At 42.1% G+C, this 19,905-nt stretch overlaps 1 protein-coding gene across 6 annotated transcripts in view; it reads left to right on the forward strand.

The window, feature by feature from the left end:
- Positions 1-19,905, forward strand: part of PTPN3 (protein tyrosine phosphatase non-receptor type 3) — a 530,936-nt gene that overhangs the window by 357,580 nt on the left and 153,451 nt on the right. For 5 of the 6 annotated variants that reach the window (XM_077269560.1, XM_077269564.1, XM_077269563.1 and 2 more), the window contains 2 exons: positions 2,410-2,582; positions 13,050-13,184. In XM_077269560.1, the coding sequence (XP_077125675.1) occupies positions 2,410-2,582; positions 13,050-13,184 (308 nt within the window). Of the gene's footprint in view, positions 1-1,391; positions 1,452-2,409; positions 2,583-13,049; positions 13,185-19,905 lie in introns of those variants that run through there. The other variant, XM_077269565.1, reaches the window with a different exon arrangement.

Consider the following 19,905-nt stretch of genomic DNA (forward strand, 5'->3'; position numbering starts at 1 on the left):
ATAAATATAATCCACCTGTGTGTAATCAAGTCTCCGTATAAATGCACCTGCTCTGTGATAGTCTCAGGGTTCTGTTTGAAGCACAGAGAGCATCATGAAGACCAAGGAACACAAAAGACAGGTCTGTGATACTGTTGTGGAGAAGTTTAAAGCCAGATTTGGATACAAAATGATTTCCAAAACTTTAAACATCCCAAGGAGCACTGTGCAAGAGATCATATTGAAATGGAATGAGTATCATACCACTGCAAATCTACCAAGACCCAGCCTTCCCTCTAAACTTTCATCTCAGACAAGGAGAAGACTGATCAGAGATGCAGCCAAGAGGCCCATGATCACTCTGGATGAACTGCAAGGATCTACAGCTGAGGTGGGACAGTCTGTCCATAGGACAACAATCAGTCGTACGCTGCACAAATCTGGCCTTTACAGAAGAGTGGCAAGAAGAAAGCCATTTCTCAAAGATATCCATAAAAAGTGTAGTTTAAAGTTTGCAACAAGCCACCTGGGAGGCACACCAAACATGTAGAAGGTGCTCTGGTCAGATGAAACCAAAATCAAACTATTTGGCAACAATACCAAACGATATGTTTGGCGTAAAGGCAACACAGCTCATCACCCTGAATACACCATCCCCACTGTCAAACATGGTGGTGGCAGCATCATGATTCGGGACTGCTTTTCTTCAGCAGGGACAGGGAAGATGGTTAAAATTGATGGCAAGATGGATGGAGCCAAATACAGAACCATTCTTGAAGAAGACCTGTTGGAGTCTGCGAAAGACCGGAGACTGGGACGGAGATTTGTCTTCCAACAAGACAATGATCCCAAACATAAAGCAAAATCTACAGTGGAATGATTCACAAATAAACGTATCCAGGTGTTATAATGGCCAAGTCAAAGTCCAGACCTCAATCCAATCGAGAATCTGTGGAAAGAGCTGAAAACTGCTGTTCACAAACGATCTCCATCAAACTTCACTGAGCTCGAGCTGTTTGCCAAGGAAGAATGGGCAAGAATTTCAGTCTCTCGATGTACAAAACTGATCGAGACATACCCCAAGCGACTTGCAGCTGTAATTGCAGCAAAAGGTGGCGCAACAAAGTTTTAAGTTAAAGGGGCAGAATAATATTGCAAGCCACACTTTTCAGTTTTTGAATTTCCACAAAAATTCAAAATAACCAATACATTTAGTTCAACTTCACAATTTTGTTCCATTTGTTGTTGATTCTTCACCAAAAATTTACATTTGGTATCTTCATCTTTGTTTGAAGCGTGATATGTGGGAAAAGGTTGAAAAGTTCCAGGGAGCCGAATACTTTCGCAAGGCTCTGTATGTCTACAATAGCAAGCCACTCATTGGCTGCTGCAGTGACGAAAATACATCAGGACTACTGCCAATGCCATGCACCTGGAAGAATGGCTGAGAAGCTCTGGTGGACCCGGGGAAGGTGAGTATGAAGTGTGTTTTTCATTGTAATAACCTGCAGTTAGGGACATTCATTAGCTGAAATGGATCAACCCCTTTAATTGTGTCTTCAGTGCTGAGAAATACTACTTATATGTTTTGCAATGCAACCATGGAGTCAACTGATTAGCTCTGAATTCTGCAGCACGACAACAAAATCTTACAAACAGCGAATGTCATTAAGGCCGGGGTCACACTTGCGAGTGCAATGCGAGAAACTTGCACGAGTCTCTCGCATCAATACCCGGCACTGCCGCCATCACTCAGGACTGGAGCATGTGGCTGCATAGAAATACATGTAGCTGCAAACTCCAGTCCCAAGTGCTGGCGGCAGTGCTGGAATTTGATGTGAGAGACTCGCGCTAGTTTCTCTCATTGAAATCGCAAGTCTGACCCCGGCCTAAGAACTATCTTCAGCGTAAAAAAGAACAAGGAGTCCTGGAAGTGTTGGTATGGACCCACAGACCCATGACCTCAACATCATCAGATCTGTCTGGGATTACATGAGAGCGAAGTATTTTCACAATTCACAATCCTATATCCATAGAATATCTGTGATTGTTCCAACCATCTTAGAAAACTAATCTCTATGCCGACTTCCTGCAAAACCTGCATACAACTGTACTTAGAAGAATTGATGCTGTTTTGAACACGAAGGATGATCATACCAAATATTAAACTTCATTTACTTTGCATTTTGTTAGTTGATAGAAATTTTTTTTTCCCTTATTTTACAGTAGTTCTCCACCCATGCCTAAAACTTTTGCATAGTATTGTGTGGGTGTATTTAAATAAATATATTCAAAGTGTATGTATGTGTGTGTATATATATCATTTTAAAAAATTTTAAAACTATATTTTCAATTTTAGTTCAGCTTACTGTTTTCTTGTATATTAAAAATTGACTATTTAATACTGTGTCTATAAAATCTACCTTGCAGAATGAATGCAGAGATCAGACAGTAGCCTTCAATATGCTTAACTACCGTGCATGTAAAAACCTTTGGAAGTCAAGTGTGGAGCATCATACGTTTTTTCAAACAAAAAGATCACTACCTCATGAAAAGAAGCTGGTAACTAGTTACTGGACCCTGGGTACAAGTAACCATGCCAAGTAAGTATCAATTACCAATATTGCCACTGGTTAATACTAGACATATACTACAATTCTGGCAAATGCCAGAAGGGCCTGTCTCGTTATGGGCTGCCTTGTCTGCTATGTTATTAACAGAATCGGTGTTCTCAAGATACCCATACTGTTAAGAGTTGTGACAGAGCACAAAGTCCCTGACTCCATCACTTACCACAGAAGGCCACAGGTATCCTTAGACATATTGGTCTTGTAGTAAATCTTGCTTTCCTCCATGCAGGGTAATATTAGTAATATATTCCATCTGGTGCTTGGGGACGACATGGGCCTGTGTGATTTCAAATGCCAGGGCTGAATTTCAGCCCCAGTCCGTAGCTGCATATAGTGCAACCAATCTAACCCTACAGAGTAAGGAGTACAGACGTAACTAGGCGCTTGCACTTAGATCTTGGGCCTAATCCTCGGATGCTAAGTATACTGCCTTGAATCTCTAGGTAATGTTCTTTATTTTTTAATTAAAGGGGTTGTCCAGGACTTTTAACATTGATGGCCTATATTCAGTCAGTATCTCATCAATGGGGGCCTCTGCACACCCGCCAATCAGCTGTTCCTGATGTCTGCAGCATCCGCAGCTTCGTTGACTGTTCAGTGACCTCAGCCGCGGGAACTGCACATCCACCCCCTATTCAAATCAATAAGGGGTTTATGTGCAGTACCCGGCCGCGGCCATTATTCAGTCGACTGAGTTGTGCAGATCCTCCACTGAGCAGTTCTAGCCACCACCATCACTGGGAACAGTTGATCGACGGTGGGTGCTGGTGTCGAATCCTCACCGTTCAAACATAAATGAGCTTTCCTAAGGATAGGCCATCATTGTTAAAGTGACAGACAACCCCTTTAAATACATTTTATAATTTTTGCACAGAGTATACTAAGCCACAAAGACATTATCCACGCAACATGCAGGATTTGCCTGACAGCCTTCCATGGTGCATCTGTAGGAATACCTATGTAGTTCATCCTCCCCCATAATGGCTGATGTTTAACTACATGACCCACTTCCCTTCCTTCTGCCACCTTATACATGATGATCAAGAAATCCATCTGTCTGAATATATATTGTATGTACAGTCATGGCTGAAAGTGTTGGAACCCTTTAAATTGTTAAAGAAAATGAAGTATTTCTCCCACAAAATTATTACAATTACACATTTTTATACACTTGTTTATTTCCTTTGTTTGTATTGAAGCAAAAAAAAGAAACAGAGGAAAAAAAAGCAAATTAGTCATAATTTTACACAAAAAATGGGTCGTACAAATTTTTTGGCATCCTTAACTTAATATTTGGTTGCACTCCGTTTGGAATAAATAACTGCAATCGCTTCCTATAACTATCAACAAGCCTCTTGCACCTCTCAACTGGAATTTTGGATTACTCTTCTTTTGCAAACATCCCCACTTCTCATATTTGAAGGGTGCCTTCTTCCATCAGCAATTTTAAGATCTGTTCACAGCTCATCAATGGGATTTAGATCCGGACTAATTTATGGCCACTTCAGAACTCTCCATTCCATTTCTGGATGCTCCTTGAAGTATATTTGGGGTCATTGTCTTGCTGGAAGACCCATGACCTATAGCGCAAAACCAGTGTTCTAACACTGAGCACTATACTGTGATCCAAAATCCTATGGTTACTTTCAGATTTCATGATGCTTTGCACACAGTCAAGGCACCCAGTGCTAGAGGCAGCAAGCTTTATGTCTCTGTGTTAGCAGTGGTGTCCTCTTGGGTCTCTTGCCATAAGGTTCTATTTCATTCAAATATTGATGGATAGTTCACGTTGCCTCTGACACACTCTGATCCTGCAGTGCAGGACATCTTGATTTTTTTTTTTTTTTTTACTTACTTGGGGCTACTTATCCACTATCCGGACTATGCTGCTTTGCCACCTTTCATAATTTTTTCTCTGCTGTCCACGTCTAGGAGTGCCATGGGGTGTAAACTTCTTGATTATGTTGTGCACCGTAGACAAAGGAACATCAAGAGATGAACTTGTAACCTTGAGATTTTTATATTGTTCAAAAATTTGGGTTCTCACGTCCTCAGACAGTTCGCTTTTTTCCTCTTCCTGTTCTCCAGGCTTAGTGTTGTGCACACAGACACACAGTGCAAAAGTTTGAGTGAGCCTGTCCCCTTTTTATCTGGGTTCAGGTCTGATTTTCATGTTGCCCACACCGGTTACTTGCCACAGATGAGTTTAAATGAGCATCACATACTTGAAACAAAGTTGTTTACTCACATTTTTGGAAAGGTGCCAACATTTTGCCTATCTCATTTTGGGGGTTTGTGTGAAATTGTCAAATTTGCCTTTTTTTCTCCTGTTTTTTTGTGTTTTTTTTTTTATTGTGTTGTCATTAATGTATATGTTTAATATATGTACGTTTTGCTTTTGTGCAAGCCATGTGTGTTGTATTTGTGTGTGTGTGTTCATGCAAATATTATTAGTGTGTATATATAATGTATGTAGAATGTAAGCCCGCAAGGGCAGGGTCCTCGCCCCTCTGTATCAGTCTGTCATTGTTAGTTTGTTTACTTTAAGTGATATCTGTAATTTGTATGTAATCCCTTCTCATGTACAGCACCATGGAATCAATGGTGCTATATAAATAAATAATAATAATAATGTGGAAAAGTGTATCTAGGTGTTTGAATAATGATCTATAGTATATGTCTGGTAAAGCGTATTGCTGTGTGTTTAGGTAACAGTGTGCATTTGTTCAAAGACCGTATTCAAATGTTTGGGGTTCAGATGGATCTGGTTTTCTTTTCTTTTTTTTATTTAATGGACATGGATATATTTTGGCTTTGATGACACCTAATGTTTTATTAAGCCCATCATTAAATTCCAGCATAAATTAAATTCCACATAATCTTTTCAATCAGCTTTTCTTGGGAAAAAAAAGAGGTAAAAGTGGATTGCCTTAGGACAATGGTGGCTAACCTATGGCACGCGTGCCAGAGGGAGCACGCAGAACCCTCCTGGTGGGCATGCGCGCCATGTCCTCAAAACTAGCGCCACCACCACCACTATCCTCAGCCCACTTGTAATCTCCTGGACCCTCATCACTAGCGCCGGCACCGCGGCCACTCCCCTCTGCTCCTAACTCTCTCATCAGGCCGCTCACCGTTCCATCAGCTGAGGAGAGTGGCGGCGGCGCTATTGCCGAGATGGCACACTTGCCCACAGTAAGGACTGATATTTTAAGAGACCAGATCAGCGTTAGAACGGGCATAGGTGAGTAGTTTTTTTTTTTTTTAATGCGAGGCCATTATACGGTGAGGAGCAGTATATGGGGCCATTACACAGTATGCAACATCATATGGGACCATTATACTGTATGCATCATCATGTGGGGCTATTATACTGTATGCATCATCATGTGGGGCCACTATACTGTATGCATCATCAGTGTGGGGCCATTATACTGTATGCATCATCATGTGGGGCCATTATACAGTATGCATCATCATGTGGGGCCATTATACAGTATGCATCATCATGTGGGGCCATTATACAGTATGGAGCACCGTGTGAGGCCATTATACAGTATGGAGCACCGTGTGAGGCCATTATACAGTATGGAGCTCCATGTGAGGCCATTATACAGTATGCAGCATCATATGTGGCCATTATATAGTAGGCAGCATCATAAATTGCCATGTTGGCACTTTGAAATAAATAAGTGGGTTTTAGATTGCAGTTTGGACACTCAGTCTCTAAAAGGTTCCCCATCACTGCCTTAGGACATGTTCAGATGGACATATTTCATGGTTCATGTACAGGCGACTGTTCCCAAACCAACTGCATACAGTATCTTCTGACAAAAACTTTGGAGTCTTATTTTTGTCTTTGAGCTGTTGAGCTCAGAATAAGAAACTGGAGATTAATCTGGTCATAGCGATTCATATATGTACAGTGCCATACAGCCTTCTGATCCTGACTATAGGTTACCTTTCTACTTGTATCTGGACATTACGTTTGTCTGTTCTGTTTTTAGGAATAGACAAAATTAATGTCTAACAGATCCATTGCATGACTGATAAAAATAGATGCAGAAGCACTCTGTTGTTTATTAAGGGGTCCATATGGGTGCCACTGTATGTCCATATTTAGAACAAAAGCGAGTATCATGCATAACGTTTTTTTGTTAAGCCCTAAAACTTGCATACGGTGAAACTCAAATAAACCCCATAATTCTCAACACAGTTATCTTTTCCATGAGTTATGTAATCTATCGGTTTTGTGTGTTTCTAAATGTAAAACAGACAAAAAGAGTGCCTAATTCAGGTGGGAATGTAGCCTAACTAAGGACTACAGGTAGCATCTACTGCATTATTTTATTACCTTTTCTTAGAGGGCTATCACTTTGTTGTTTTACATATGCCTCAGGCCTTGACCTCCAGATCATTTCTGACCCTAGCAATACCTCTAGTAAGGCCTACTATGTTTTGTTTTTTTTTGTTATTAAGATGGTGTTGTTGGTTGGCTTATAGAAAAAAGCCTAAAAGTTCACTAAAGAGCACTACATCAAATGGCAGAATACTGTCACTCCTGCACTCCCTTCTTCCAAAAAAGGTACACTTCGGTACCTAAAGAGGAACTATCACATCCGAAAAGCTTAAAGAAGTAAAAGGAGCCAAAATATAAAAACATTCACTCATATACAATATAAAATAAAAAAACAAAAAACAAAATAAAAATTCAAATTTTTCATTAATAATAACTCTTAACGTTTTAAGAAGGAAAGGCTGTCATTGGGCTCTTTGCTGTCTCATTACTTTGACAGCTGTGAGTTTCCAGTTCCCGAACTAAGAGATACTACTATGTGGGGTCAAACTTGGTTAGTGGAGCTTAGAAACACAGGGGAAATGCTACCTCTCATTTTATTTCATTCTAAATGTTATTATAATGAAGCAAAGTAAGACAGATTCCTGTGTAATATGGAGCAGAAGGAAAAGAGTTTAGATACAGCCTGTCAAATCTTCACGTGGCTGTCTGTCCAGTACAGTACAGAATGTACTGTGTGTAGTTAGAAACTCGGGTTAACTTTTTACAGGCAGTAGCTATTCCTTCTTTTGTAGATCAAGCATTTGATCCCAAAAAATGTGTGCCAGAAACAAAATAATAAACACTATTAAAAATCTAACTTTTATTTAAGCATAATTTAAGGCACCTATAAACACCGAATACTGGCAGACTAAAATTTGGTGGGTGAGCTGCTGTGCTGCCCTATAAATAATTCTACATACATATAGACAAACATACCGTATATACTCGAGTATAAGCCGACCCGAGTATAAGCCGACCCCCCTAATTTTGCCACAAAAAACTGGGAAAACTTATTGACTCGAGTATAAGCCTAGGGGGGAAAATGCAGCAGCTACCGGTAAATGTCAAAAGTAATAATAGATACCAATAAAAGTAAAATTAATTGAGACATCAGTAGGTTAAGTGTCTTTGAATATCCATATTGAATCAGGAGCCCCATATAATGCTCCATACTGTTCATTATGGCCCCATAAGATGTTCCATATTAAAATATGCCCCATATAATCCTGCATAAAGGTTAATAAAGGCCCCATAAGATGCTCCATAGACACATTTGCCCATTATAATGCTGCAGAAATGCTGACTATGGCCCCATAAGATGCTCTATAAAGATATTTGCCCCTTATAGTGCTGCACAAACGTTATGGCCCTATAAGATGCTCCATACAGACACTTGCCCCATATGCCGTAGTGCCCTACAAACGTTAATTATGGCCCCATACAGACACTTGCCCCATATAGTGCTGCACAAACATGCCCCTATATAGTGCAGCAGAAACATTATGGCCCCATATAGTGCTGCAGAAACGTTATGGCCCCATATAGTGCTGCAGAAACGTCATGGCCCCATATAGTGCTGCAGGAATGTTATAGCCCCATATAGTGCTGCAGGAATGTTGTGGCCGCATATAGTGCTGCAGGAACGTTATGGCCCCCATATAGTGCTGCAGGAATGTTATGGCCCCATATAGTGATGCAAGAATGTTATGGCCCCATATAGTGCTGCAGGAATGTTATGGCCCCATATAGTGCTGCAGGAATGTTATGGCCCCATATAGTGCTGCAGGAATGTTATGGCCCCATATAGTGCTGCAGGAATGTTATGGCCCCATATAGTGCTGCAGGAATGTTATGGCCCCATATAGTGCTGCAGGAACGTTATGGCCCCCATATATTGCTGCAGGAATGTTATGGCCCCATAGATGCTCCATACAGACACTTGCCCCATTTGCTGCGATAAAAAAAAAATCACATACTCACCTCTCCGTCGCTCAGGCCCCCGGCACTTTCAATAGTCACCTGCTCCTCATTCCGGCGCCGATCTGTCTCCAGCACTGACGTTCAGCAGAGGGCACGCACTGACCACGTCACCGCGCCCTCTGACCTCAGCGTCACTGCTGGAGACAGATCGGCGCCCGGAACGAGGAGCAGGTGACTATCGTGCAGCGCTGCGCTCCCCTCCCCGTATACTCACCTGGTCCTGCCGCTGTGTAGATCCTGCTTCCCCGACGCCGCAGCGCTTCATCCTGTACTCAGCGGTCACATGGTACCGCTGATTACAGTAATGAATATGCGGCTCCACCCCTATGGGAGGTGGAGCCGAATATTTATTTACTGTAATGAGCGGGACCATGTGACCGCTGAGTACACGAAGAAGCTGAAGCTGCTGCTGCCGGTGCCGGGGAAGCAGGGACCGTGCCTGGACTAGGTGAGTATTTTTAGACAGCCCCCACTCCCCCTCCCCTGCCGACCTCCGGTATGTCTCGAGTATAAGCCGAGAGGGGCAATTTCAGCCCAAAAAAGTGGGCCGAAAATCTCGGCTTATACTCGAGTATATACGGTAAGCAGAATTAATTAATGAATAAAATAAAAATGTATACACATACAGTTGTGTGAAAAATTGTTTGCACTGTTTCAGATAACCAAACAAATTTAAATATTAGTCAAAGATAACACAAGTAAACACATAATGGAGATTTTAAATGAAAGTCTCTATTATTAAGGGATAAAGAAATCCAAACCTTGTGTGAAAAAGCGATTGCCCTCGTCCCCCCCTTAAAACATAAATTAAGTGTGGTTTATCACATCTTTGGGAAGCTGAATTAAGGTCAATTTCCCTTGCCACGCACAGGCCTGATTACTGCCATACCTGTTCTCAATCAAGACATAATTTAAATAGGACCTGCCTGACAAAGTGAAATAGACCAAAAGATCCTCAAAAGCTAGACATAATGCTGTGATCCAAAGAAATTCTGGAACAAACGAGAAACAAAGTAGTTGAGGTCTATCAGTTTGGGAACGGTTAGAAAACCATTTTTAAAGCTTTGGAACACCAGCAAACCACAGTGAGGGCCATTATCCACAAATGGCGAAAACATGGAAAAGTGGTGAACCTTCCCAGGAGTGGTCGGCCAGCCAAAAATATCCCAAAAGCGCAGCAACAACTCATCAAAGAGGTTACAAAATACCCCACAACAACATCCAAAGACCTGCAGGCCTTACTTGCCTCAGTTACATGTAGGATAGCTGCGGAGACACCATCACGTGTTTCTCAACGCAAGCAGTGAATAGCCAGACCTTTCCCCGGGAAGGAACAACCACGGGAAGGGCAACATCCAATAAAGGAAAACATCCAATACAGGAAAACCACCTATGCCAAGCATGGTATCCATCCACAGACAGCTGTTTCGGGGTGTTTGCCCCTCATCAGTGTGGAGTAGGAATCTGGCTACTAGGAGCAGTGCCTAGTAAAAGGCTGTGAAGGAACAGATGATTGGCCTCGGGGAGACCAAAACATCCAACACCGCGGAGACACCATCACGTGTTTCTCAACGCAGTGATCCAGAACACTGCCCCCATCCCTTATGGGAAATATGCAAATGCATGTAGGATAGCTTCGGAGACACCATCACGTGTTTCTCAACACAAGCAGTGAATAGCCAGACCTTTCCCCGGGAAGGAACAACCATGGGAAGGGTGTCTCCGCGGTGTTGGATGTTTTGGTCTCCCCGAGGCCAATCATCTGTTCCTTCACAGCCTTTTACTAGGCACTGCTCCTAGTAGCCAGAATCCTACTCCACACTGATGAGGGGCAAACACCCCGAAACAGCTGTCTGTGGATGGATACCATGCTTGGCATAGGTGGTTTTCCTGTATTGGATGTTTTCCTTTATTGGATGCTGCCCTTCCCGTGGTTGTTCCTTCCCAGGGAAAGGTCTGGCTATTCACTGCTTGCGTTGAGAAACACGTGATGGTGTCTCCGAAGCTATCCTACATGCATTTGCATATTTCCCATAAGGGATGGGGGCAGTGTTCTGGATCACTGCGTTGAGAAACACGTGATGGTGTCTCCGCGGTGTTGGATGTTTTGGTCTCCCCGAGGCCAATCATCTGTTCCTTCATTGCCTCAGTTACAGTCAATATGCATGACTCCACCATAAGAAATGGACTGGGCAAAAATGGCCTGCATGGCAGAGTTCCAAAACAAAAACCACTGCTGAGAACACATTGGCTGGTCTCAGTTAGAGACTGCTAGAAAACATCTTGATAATCCCCAAGACTTTTGGAAGAATACTTTTACTTTTAAAAATGTTATGTCCCATTACATCTGGTGTAGAAATAACACCATATTTCATAAACGGAACATCTTACCACAGTAAAACGTGGTAGAGTGATGGTCTGGGACTGTTTTGCTGCTTCAGAACCTGGAAAACTTGCTGTGGTAAATGGAACCATGAATTCTGTCGTCTACCACAAATTCCTGAAGGAGAATGCCCGGTCATCTGTTTGTGACCTCAGGCTGAAGAGCACTTGGGTTATGTAGCAGGACAATGATCCAAAACACACCAACAAGTCAACCTCTGAATGGCTTAAGAAATGCAAACTTAAGACTTTGGAGTGGCCTAGTCAAAGTCCTGATCTTAATCTGATTGAGATGCTGTGTCATGACCTTACAAAGGTGATTCATGCTCTCAAACCCTCCAATGTGGCTGAATTACAACAATTCAAATGCAAAGATGAGAGGGACAGAATTTCTCCAGAGAGTTGTAAAAGACTCATTGACCGTTATCGCATTGTTTGCAGTTGTTGCTGCTACGGGTGGTTTGGATCTCAGGAGGTGAGATCTCAGCTCTGAGATCTCATCTCCTGAGATCTTGGTGCTGAGATCTCCATCTGCGCATGCGCCGTCCCCTGCAGCCATTTTTCCAGAGTCCACCGCATAGGAAACCATGGAACTGTGGGGGCTCTGGCCTTTCACAAAATGTCGACAGATCCCCCGCAGCAGCGGTGACACCCACACAGCACCAAACACCCGCAGCGGTGCGCCACACATCGGAACACCACCTCATCCCAGCCAGCAATGCCCCATTCTTTCCTCCTCCAGCAGCAACCCTGGGACCCGCTCCACCGTGGATGGTAAGGTATATCCGCATTATAAGACACACCCCCATTTTCCCCACAAATTTTTTGGGGAAAAAGTGCATGTTATAATCTGAAAAATGATACTTTGGCTAGTGCCATTTTCTTCTATACTTTCTGGGTTTTGTAGTTTTCTTCAGTCATTTACAGAATGACTGTTACTTCCTCAGCCTCTGCTTATTTTTTTGTCTGCCCAATGCTAAAGTAAGTGGTGCTTAGTGCTATTTTCTTCTGACTGATGATAATACAGAGTAACATCTTCAGTGTGAAGTAAAATACATGCTCGTGGTGGGTGAGGAAAATGTTTGCTTGACTTGCATTTCCTTGATATACTGCCCATTGGAATACATTGGCGAACTGATTCACCAGTTTTGTGATTTTTTTTATTTTTTATTGTGAATTTCAGAAAAATAGGTAAAATGGTTCTCCCGTTTTATTTAATGGATCGGTGTAAAGAAAACCGCAAAGCAGGTCTAATCCAGTTTGTCTCTCATCTACTATATAATCGTCTAATTCTGTTTTTTTGTCTGCAATGGAAATCCCACGTCGCTGATTGGTCGCGCCAGCCGCCCGCAACCAATCAGCGACAGGCGCAGTCCGGCCGTAGTTCAGTCATGTTTACTGAACAAGTTCTGTCACTCACAGTGCGACATAGTTCACTCACGTTTACTGAATAAGTTCTGTCAGTCACAGTGTGACATAGTTCAGTCACGTTCACTGAACACGTTCTGTCAGTCAGAGTATTTTAGAATACCCGATGCGTTAGAATCGGGCCACCATCTAGTATTTTGTATAATCAGCTTTCCTCTTACAATTGATGCTTGTGATGATAGGAGTCGCAATCTAATCAGTGAACTTTTCCATTTCTCATTTGTACTACTTATTCTCAATTTTTCTGTGCAATGAATATTTTTGTGGATGCTTATTAAATGGTAAACACAATCTAATTTTATTTTTCTAAGATCTGCCAGCAGCCAGCTTTGCAGAAAAGTTATGGGTGGCATGGTATTAAATACAGATTTAAGGAGATCTGTGTCCGTGGAGCATCTTGAAACAAAAAGCCTTCCTTCTCGTTCCCCTCCTATTACACCAAATTGGTAAGTAATTGATATGGACAATAACTTTGTGATTTTTTTTTCCCTCCTACTGAAAGGTGTGCAAAAGTTTTAACGTAACCTTTTCCCACATCCATTAGCAGTGAGGGCCTTGGGCCAAGCCGTCACTGTGTTGTCAGACAGAGGAGCAATGTCAGTGAGTCACTTGTCTGTCTCTGCCCTGGCCATCACTGACAAGAAGCATACTGAATACTGCCCATGGCCGCTGGTTTACTTAGCTCTCAGAAGGAGCACAGCTGCAAACAAGTCATTCCATTGATGACCATGGCTTGTAACTTATGCAGGGCACACTGCCTCTTCTCTTACCAACTTATTTACTTAACACCACCCAAACACAAGCCCATCCCTTACGACACAGTGTTTGTGATAAGATCTGGCAGTTTTCCCTGAGTTCAACCCCAACAGGAAAGTGCCTGGGAGAGCTGCTAATTAGTAGTAGTCATCCCGCAACTGGCCCTATGAGCACACACGGTAAAATAAAGCTAGGCAAAATATTCATGTGAATTACCTGTGTCCTGCAGGAAAGTCCGTCATTTCTAAGGTGTGCCTCGGTGCCCAACATGTGCTTTTTTCGTTCTCCCCCTTGTATAATAAAATTCTCTAGTTCTCTCCTCTCTGTGTATGAGACAACTCTTCCCTCCACTTCTGCAGTAAATAAGCAAGCAAACCCATTAATATCTTTATTCATTAAATATGTGTGTTATTGTGCATGTAATGTAGTGTGTGTGTTAATATACTCACAGCCAAGCCGTGTGTCAGGATGGCCAAGGACTTCAAGGTCAGAAGCCAGGAGGGTACGTCATAAAAAGAAGGAAGAGACAAAAGCTCGGTCAGGTAACGTTCCAACGTCAGAAAACCAGGAGGATAACCGATCAGAGCAGAAGGGGTTAAACATCTCCAGTCTTAAAAACAGGACCCACTTAATGTCTGTTGGCCTTTCGTTTTTGACAAATTTGAGCAGTCCCAATATTCTTCTGAACCTTCCTACAGACATCCCAAAGTCTCTGGTCGGCGATCTCCACCCCAGGGCATCCTAGAAAATTCACCAAATTGGGGATGAAAACCATAATTACAGAAGAAACGTGAGGTTCCGGTAGATTGATTTACTCAACTGTTACAAGCAAACTCGGTAAACGGTAAAAACGAGGACCAGTCCTCCTGTTGAGCTGCCACAAAGCACCTTAAAATTTGTTCCAAAGACTGATTTGTTCTCTCAGTCTGACCATTGGTTTCAGGGTGATAAGCTGATGAAAATGGAAAGCCAACCCCTAGTTTACTGCAGAAAGCTCTCCAAAATTTAGAGAAAAATTGTACTCCCCTATCAGACACAATGGATAGAGGGATCCTATGTAACCTTACAATATGAGAGATAACCAACCTGGAGAGTGTCTCAGCATCAGGTAATCCTGATAAAGGAACAAAATGAGCTTGTTTGCTGAATCGATCAACTACCACCCAGATAGCAGTCTTCCCATCAGACAGAGGCAAATCTGTAATGAAATCCATGGACAAATGAGTCCATGATTTTTCTAAAATTGGCAGTGGAGACAGTTCCCCAGCCGCCGGCTGACTGACTGACTTTGGCGCGTGCGCAGACTTCACAAGCAGATACAAAATCTTTAATATCCTTATGCATGGATGGCCACCAAAAAGTCTAGCAACAGCTTTCAGTGTAGCAGTAACCCCAGGATGACCACTTAAAAAGGAATCGTGAAATTCCTGTAGCACCCGTAATCTTAGGTACACAGGCACAAATAATTTGGACCCTGGGGAAGCGGAAGGAGCCAACAATTGGACTTTATGAATCTCCTCTTCCAATTCTGAGGTTACCATAAACACCAAAATACCCTGAGGAAAAATGGAGGCTGGAGGTTCAGGAGGAGAAAAGGACTCTAGACTAAGAGATGGCTGTTAGAAAAAATAACACTTCCTTACCATTTCAAGTAAGAGCACGGTGAGGATAGAAAGGAAAGCAATATTGAATTGTGTGGATAAAACAAATCTTGTTTAATGTTCATTCAAAAAAATGATTACAAAAATGAAGAAAAGTAAGTTCATAGCTCACAAAATTAAGTATTAGATTATAGAAGAGAAACCAAGCATTCATTGGTCTTACATATGGTCTTGAGGCATGATGTGGTCCGTGTTGGAGATTCCCTAAGTATCAGAGAGATCTGACTAAACAGGAGTTTGGTCTGCTTATATACTATTTTGACCCATAGACTTACATTGGTTTCTATTTTTCCTATCTCATAACCACATATGGTGATCTACCGCTATATTCGTAGCTTCTACCAATTAGAAGAAAACTAGTAACTTGCGGAATATGCATATTAGTTATTTGTACATGTCCTCATTGTGAAATGCTTAAGCATATAGTCTGTGACCTATTGAGAGCCATTTACTATCTCCAGATAGCCACATATTGACATTTCTGACAAGAGCCCTATAGTTATGACAAACAGAGAACAGATGTATCTAACCAGATTCTCAAAATGGCTCAGTCTCACACTAACCAGAATCTCTGCTTGCTAGTTAGACTCTGCATATATATTTTTTTTATTATTGTTATATTAATATTTTACAATAAGACTTCAGCTTTCAGATTCTTAGACCCTGGCCTGAATGTAATAGAAAATTTAAACTGAGAGAAAAACAAGGACTGATGAGCGAGTATACTTGTTGCTCGGGTGGTCTCCGAGTATTTGTGAGTGCTCGGAGATTTTTTTTGTCCACTCTGCTGCATGATTTACGGCTGCTAAACAGCCTGAATACATGTCGGGATTCCCTAACAACCACGCAACGCTCCCATGTACTCAGGCTGACTAGCAGCCGTAAATCATGCAGCTGCTTCAACAAAAACTAAATCTTCAAGCACTCACAAATACTCGGGGAAACCCGAGCTACTGTCTAGGGGTTAACCTTTTAGCCGATTCAATGTAAGCTAAATTTTTGTGATCCGTGATCACCGTAACTGGATGAACCGCCCCCTCCAAAAAATGCCTCCATTCCTCAAAGGCCAATTTGACATCATAATTTATCTCTGCCGATGAAATTTTTTTTAGAAAAAAAAGTACATGGATGTAGGTTAGTCAGAGTTTTGGGCCCCTGTGATAAGACTGCCCCACTCTTATCTCCGATGCATCCACCTCTACAATGAATGGTTAAAGGAGATCGGGTTGGATCAGAATGGGCGCAGACATAAAGCACACTGTTAATCTTTCAAAAGCTCTGACAGCACCCGACGACCAAACCTTGAGATTCACCCCCTTATGTCTAAGGTATTTCATGAGTTTTATTTTTTAAAAATTCTTTGGAAGCATGGTTGAAAAGCAATGACTGACTTTCATTTGAAAAATGTTTAGAATTGAGAGTCCTCAGTGGTTGATACCTTTTAATGGCTAACTGAAAAGATGGTAAAAGTTAGCCATTAAAAGGTATCAACCACTGAGGACTCTCAATTCTAAAAATTTTTCTATCTACTAGCTAACACGGTACCAAGATATATATCTTGACTTTCATTTGTTCATTTTCATGGATTTTTTATTTATTATTTTGTCAGATTCAAGTTATTTCTGTGACCATTGTGGGTTTTTCTGTCATTAAACGAGGGGTACCAACAATTTTGACCATGTGCGTATTTGGCAGCATTTTTCAGCGTATGTTACAGGTATTCATGAAAAGGATTTCCCAGCATTTACCTTCCACAGATGTTTCTAATGTATACTAGATGGTGGCCCGATTCTAACGCATCGTGTATTCTAGAATATCTATGTAGTTTATTTATGAAGTTTTCAGAATAATGCAATTTATACACAGGATTCGGCCGGCCTCGACCAATTAGCGAAGCGTGGTTCAAATTCTGCGCCAATTCGCGGGCGGACTGCGCCTGTCGCTGATTGTTCGCGGCCGGGTGTGACCAATCAGTGAAGCCAGGGCCGGCTCCAGGTTTTTGAGGGCCCCGGGCAAAAGAGTCTCAGTGGACCCCCCTCTTTAACACATACCACGATTCATGATGAACAGATACAGCAGAGCAATATAGCACAACCAAGTAGCGTATAACACAGCCCACGTAGTATATAACACAGCCCACGTAGTATATAACACAGCCCACGTAGTATATTGCCCAGCCACGTAGTATATTGCCCAGCCACGTAGTATATTGCCCAGCCACGTAGTATATTGCCCAGCCACGTAGTATATTGCCCAGCCACGTAGTATATAGCACAGCCACGTAATATATTGCACAGCCACATAGTATATAGCACAGCCACGTAGTATATAGCACAGAGACGTAGTATATAACACTGCCCATGCAGTATATAACCCAGGTCACGTAGTATAGAGCACAGCGATGTAGTATATTGCCCAGCCACATAATATATACCACAGCCACGTAGTATATAGCACAGCCCACATAGTATATAGCATAGAGATGTAGTATATAACACAGCCTACGCAGTATCTAACACAGCCCACGTAGTATATAGCTATGTGGGCACCATATCCCTGTTAAAAAAAAAAAAAGAATTAAAATAAAAAACAGTTATATACTCACCTTCCGTCGGACCCCCGGATCCAGCCGAGGCATTTACCGATGGTCCTTGTGACGCTCCGGTCTCACGAGATGATGACGTAGCAGTCTCGCGAGACCGCTACGTCATCATCTCGCAAGACCGAAATGCATGGACCGGTCACCGGAGCGTCGCGAGGAGCGGGAAAGGTCTCGGCTGGATCCGGGGGCCAACGGAAGGTTAGTATATAATGATTTTTTATTTTTTTAATTATTTTTAACATTAGATTTTTTTACCATTGATGCTGCATAGGCAGCCTCAATAGTAAAAAGTTGGTCACACTGGGTTAATAGCAGCATTAACGGAATGCGTTACACCGCGGCATAACGCGGTCCGTTAACGCTGCCATTAACTCTTTGTGAGCGCTGACTGGAGGGGATTATGGGAGCGGGCACTGACTGCCGGGAGTAAGGAGCGGCCATTTTGCCGCCAGACTGTGCCCGTCGCTGATTGGTCGTGGCCGTTTTGCCGCGACCAATCAGCGACTTGGGATTTCCGTGACAGACAGACAGAAGGACAGACAGAAAGACAGAAGTGACCCTTAGACAATTATATAGTACATTTTTTATAACATGCATCTGTATGGAATAAAAAAAGAATTCCAACAAACACACCAGCATGACAGAAGTCGCCGGTGTCGGGGTAGATTTTTATCTGACTTGGGCACCATAATTCCTTGTCAAAGCCTGAGTCATATAACACTGATGCATCAGGTGAAGGCGGCAACCAATCGGTGATAGATCACAGAAATGGCTCAAGTCCAAGAGGTCCACTTCTTTCAATTTTTGTTGCATACCTGGACTGAGTTAAACGGGCTGTCCAGTTGTCCCATAGTAGACAACATCTTTTTAATTTCGAAGTGAACAATGGTAATAGATAGATAGATAGATAGATAGATAGATAGATAGATAATAGCCAAAAAATTGGAACAGCACAACTCCTTATACTTAGCTTCGGGTGCAATGCCCATAGACCACCCGTCCACCGGTCATCTCCAGTCAATATGATCAAAAAAAGTCTTTCTGCTAGGCTCCCCCACGGTGGTTGTGAGCATGTGGAAGAATTGTATACTGTTATCTTTCATTTTGGGTTTGATCCATGATCAAAAAAGCAGGCAGCACTCCATTTTCAGAAAAATATGTAGGATTTTAATGAACCCACATGTCTCAGCGACGTTTCGGCTCAACTGAGCCTTTCTCAAGCAGTGAGTGTTACATCTTAGTGCATATATATAGAGACAATCTCATCATCCAATTAAAGTGCCATATTTTGATTCTATTAATATACATAAAGTGCTACAGTGCCATTAAGGTGTCCGGTATTCATATTACTATTAGTGAATTAATGTTGATTAACATAGTTGTTTCCGCTTACCCATGAAGAGACATGCTGGTAATGGGGGATATCGGCGTTCTAAATTGTGTACTGCGCATATCCCAACACTTCCTCATACGTCATGACCATGTGAGTGACTAGAGGCCAATCAAATGCAAGAGGCGGTATTACATGTCCGGCGCATGCGCTGTAGCGTCTAATAGCGCCATATTAAGTGTGGCAACCACACACACCTCAATTGCCGCCATCTTAGATGTGGAACACCTTATCTTTAGAAATAACTATTTTTAAGGCTGCGGAAAACAATGCTTTTACGTATAGAAGTGCTTATATATAGTGCCTATTGTTTATTTAATCAACCTATTGTTATGTTATTTTGAATAGGAAATTTTATGACTCACTCAAACTCCACATATTTACTATGCCGCACGGACTTACTCATGCCTTATCTCGCCGTGGCCATTAGAGCTGACCTTACCACAGACCATCCTCCAGTGGCCACACAGTGTCAAGAGGGTGCATTAAGCCTATTCTGGCAAAATTGCCTCACCTTATGACCCCTGTATAGCGATAGCCATATAGTCCCGGCTACTCTTCATGGGTAAGCGGAAACAACTATGTTAATCAACATTAATTCACTAATAGTAATATGAATACCGGACACCTTAATAGCACTGTAGCACTTTATGTATATTAATAGAATCAAAATATGGCACTTTAATTGGATGATGAGATTGTCTCTATATATATATATGCACTAAGATGTAACACTCACTGCTTGAGAAAGGCTCAGT

Source organism: Ranitomeya variabilis, chromosome 6, assembly GCF_051348905.1.
Source record: "Ranitomeya variabilis isolate aRanVar5 chromosome 6, aRanVar5.hap1, whole genome shotgun sequence".
Taxonomy (NCBI): Eukaryota; Metazoa; Chordata; class Amphibia; order Anura; family Dendrobatidae; genus Ranitomeya; species Ranitomeya variabilis.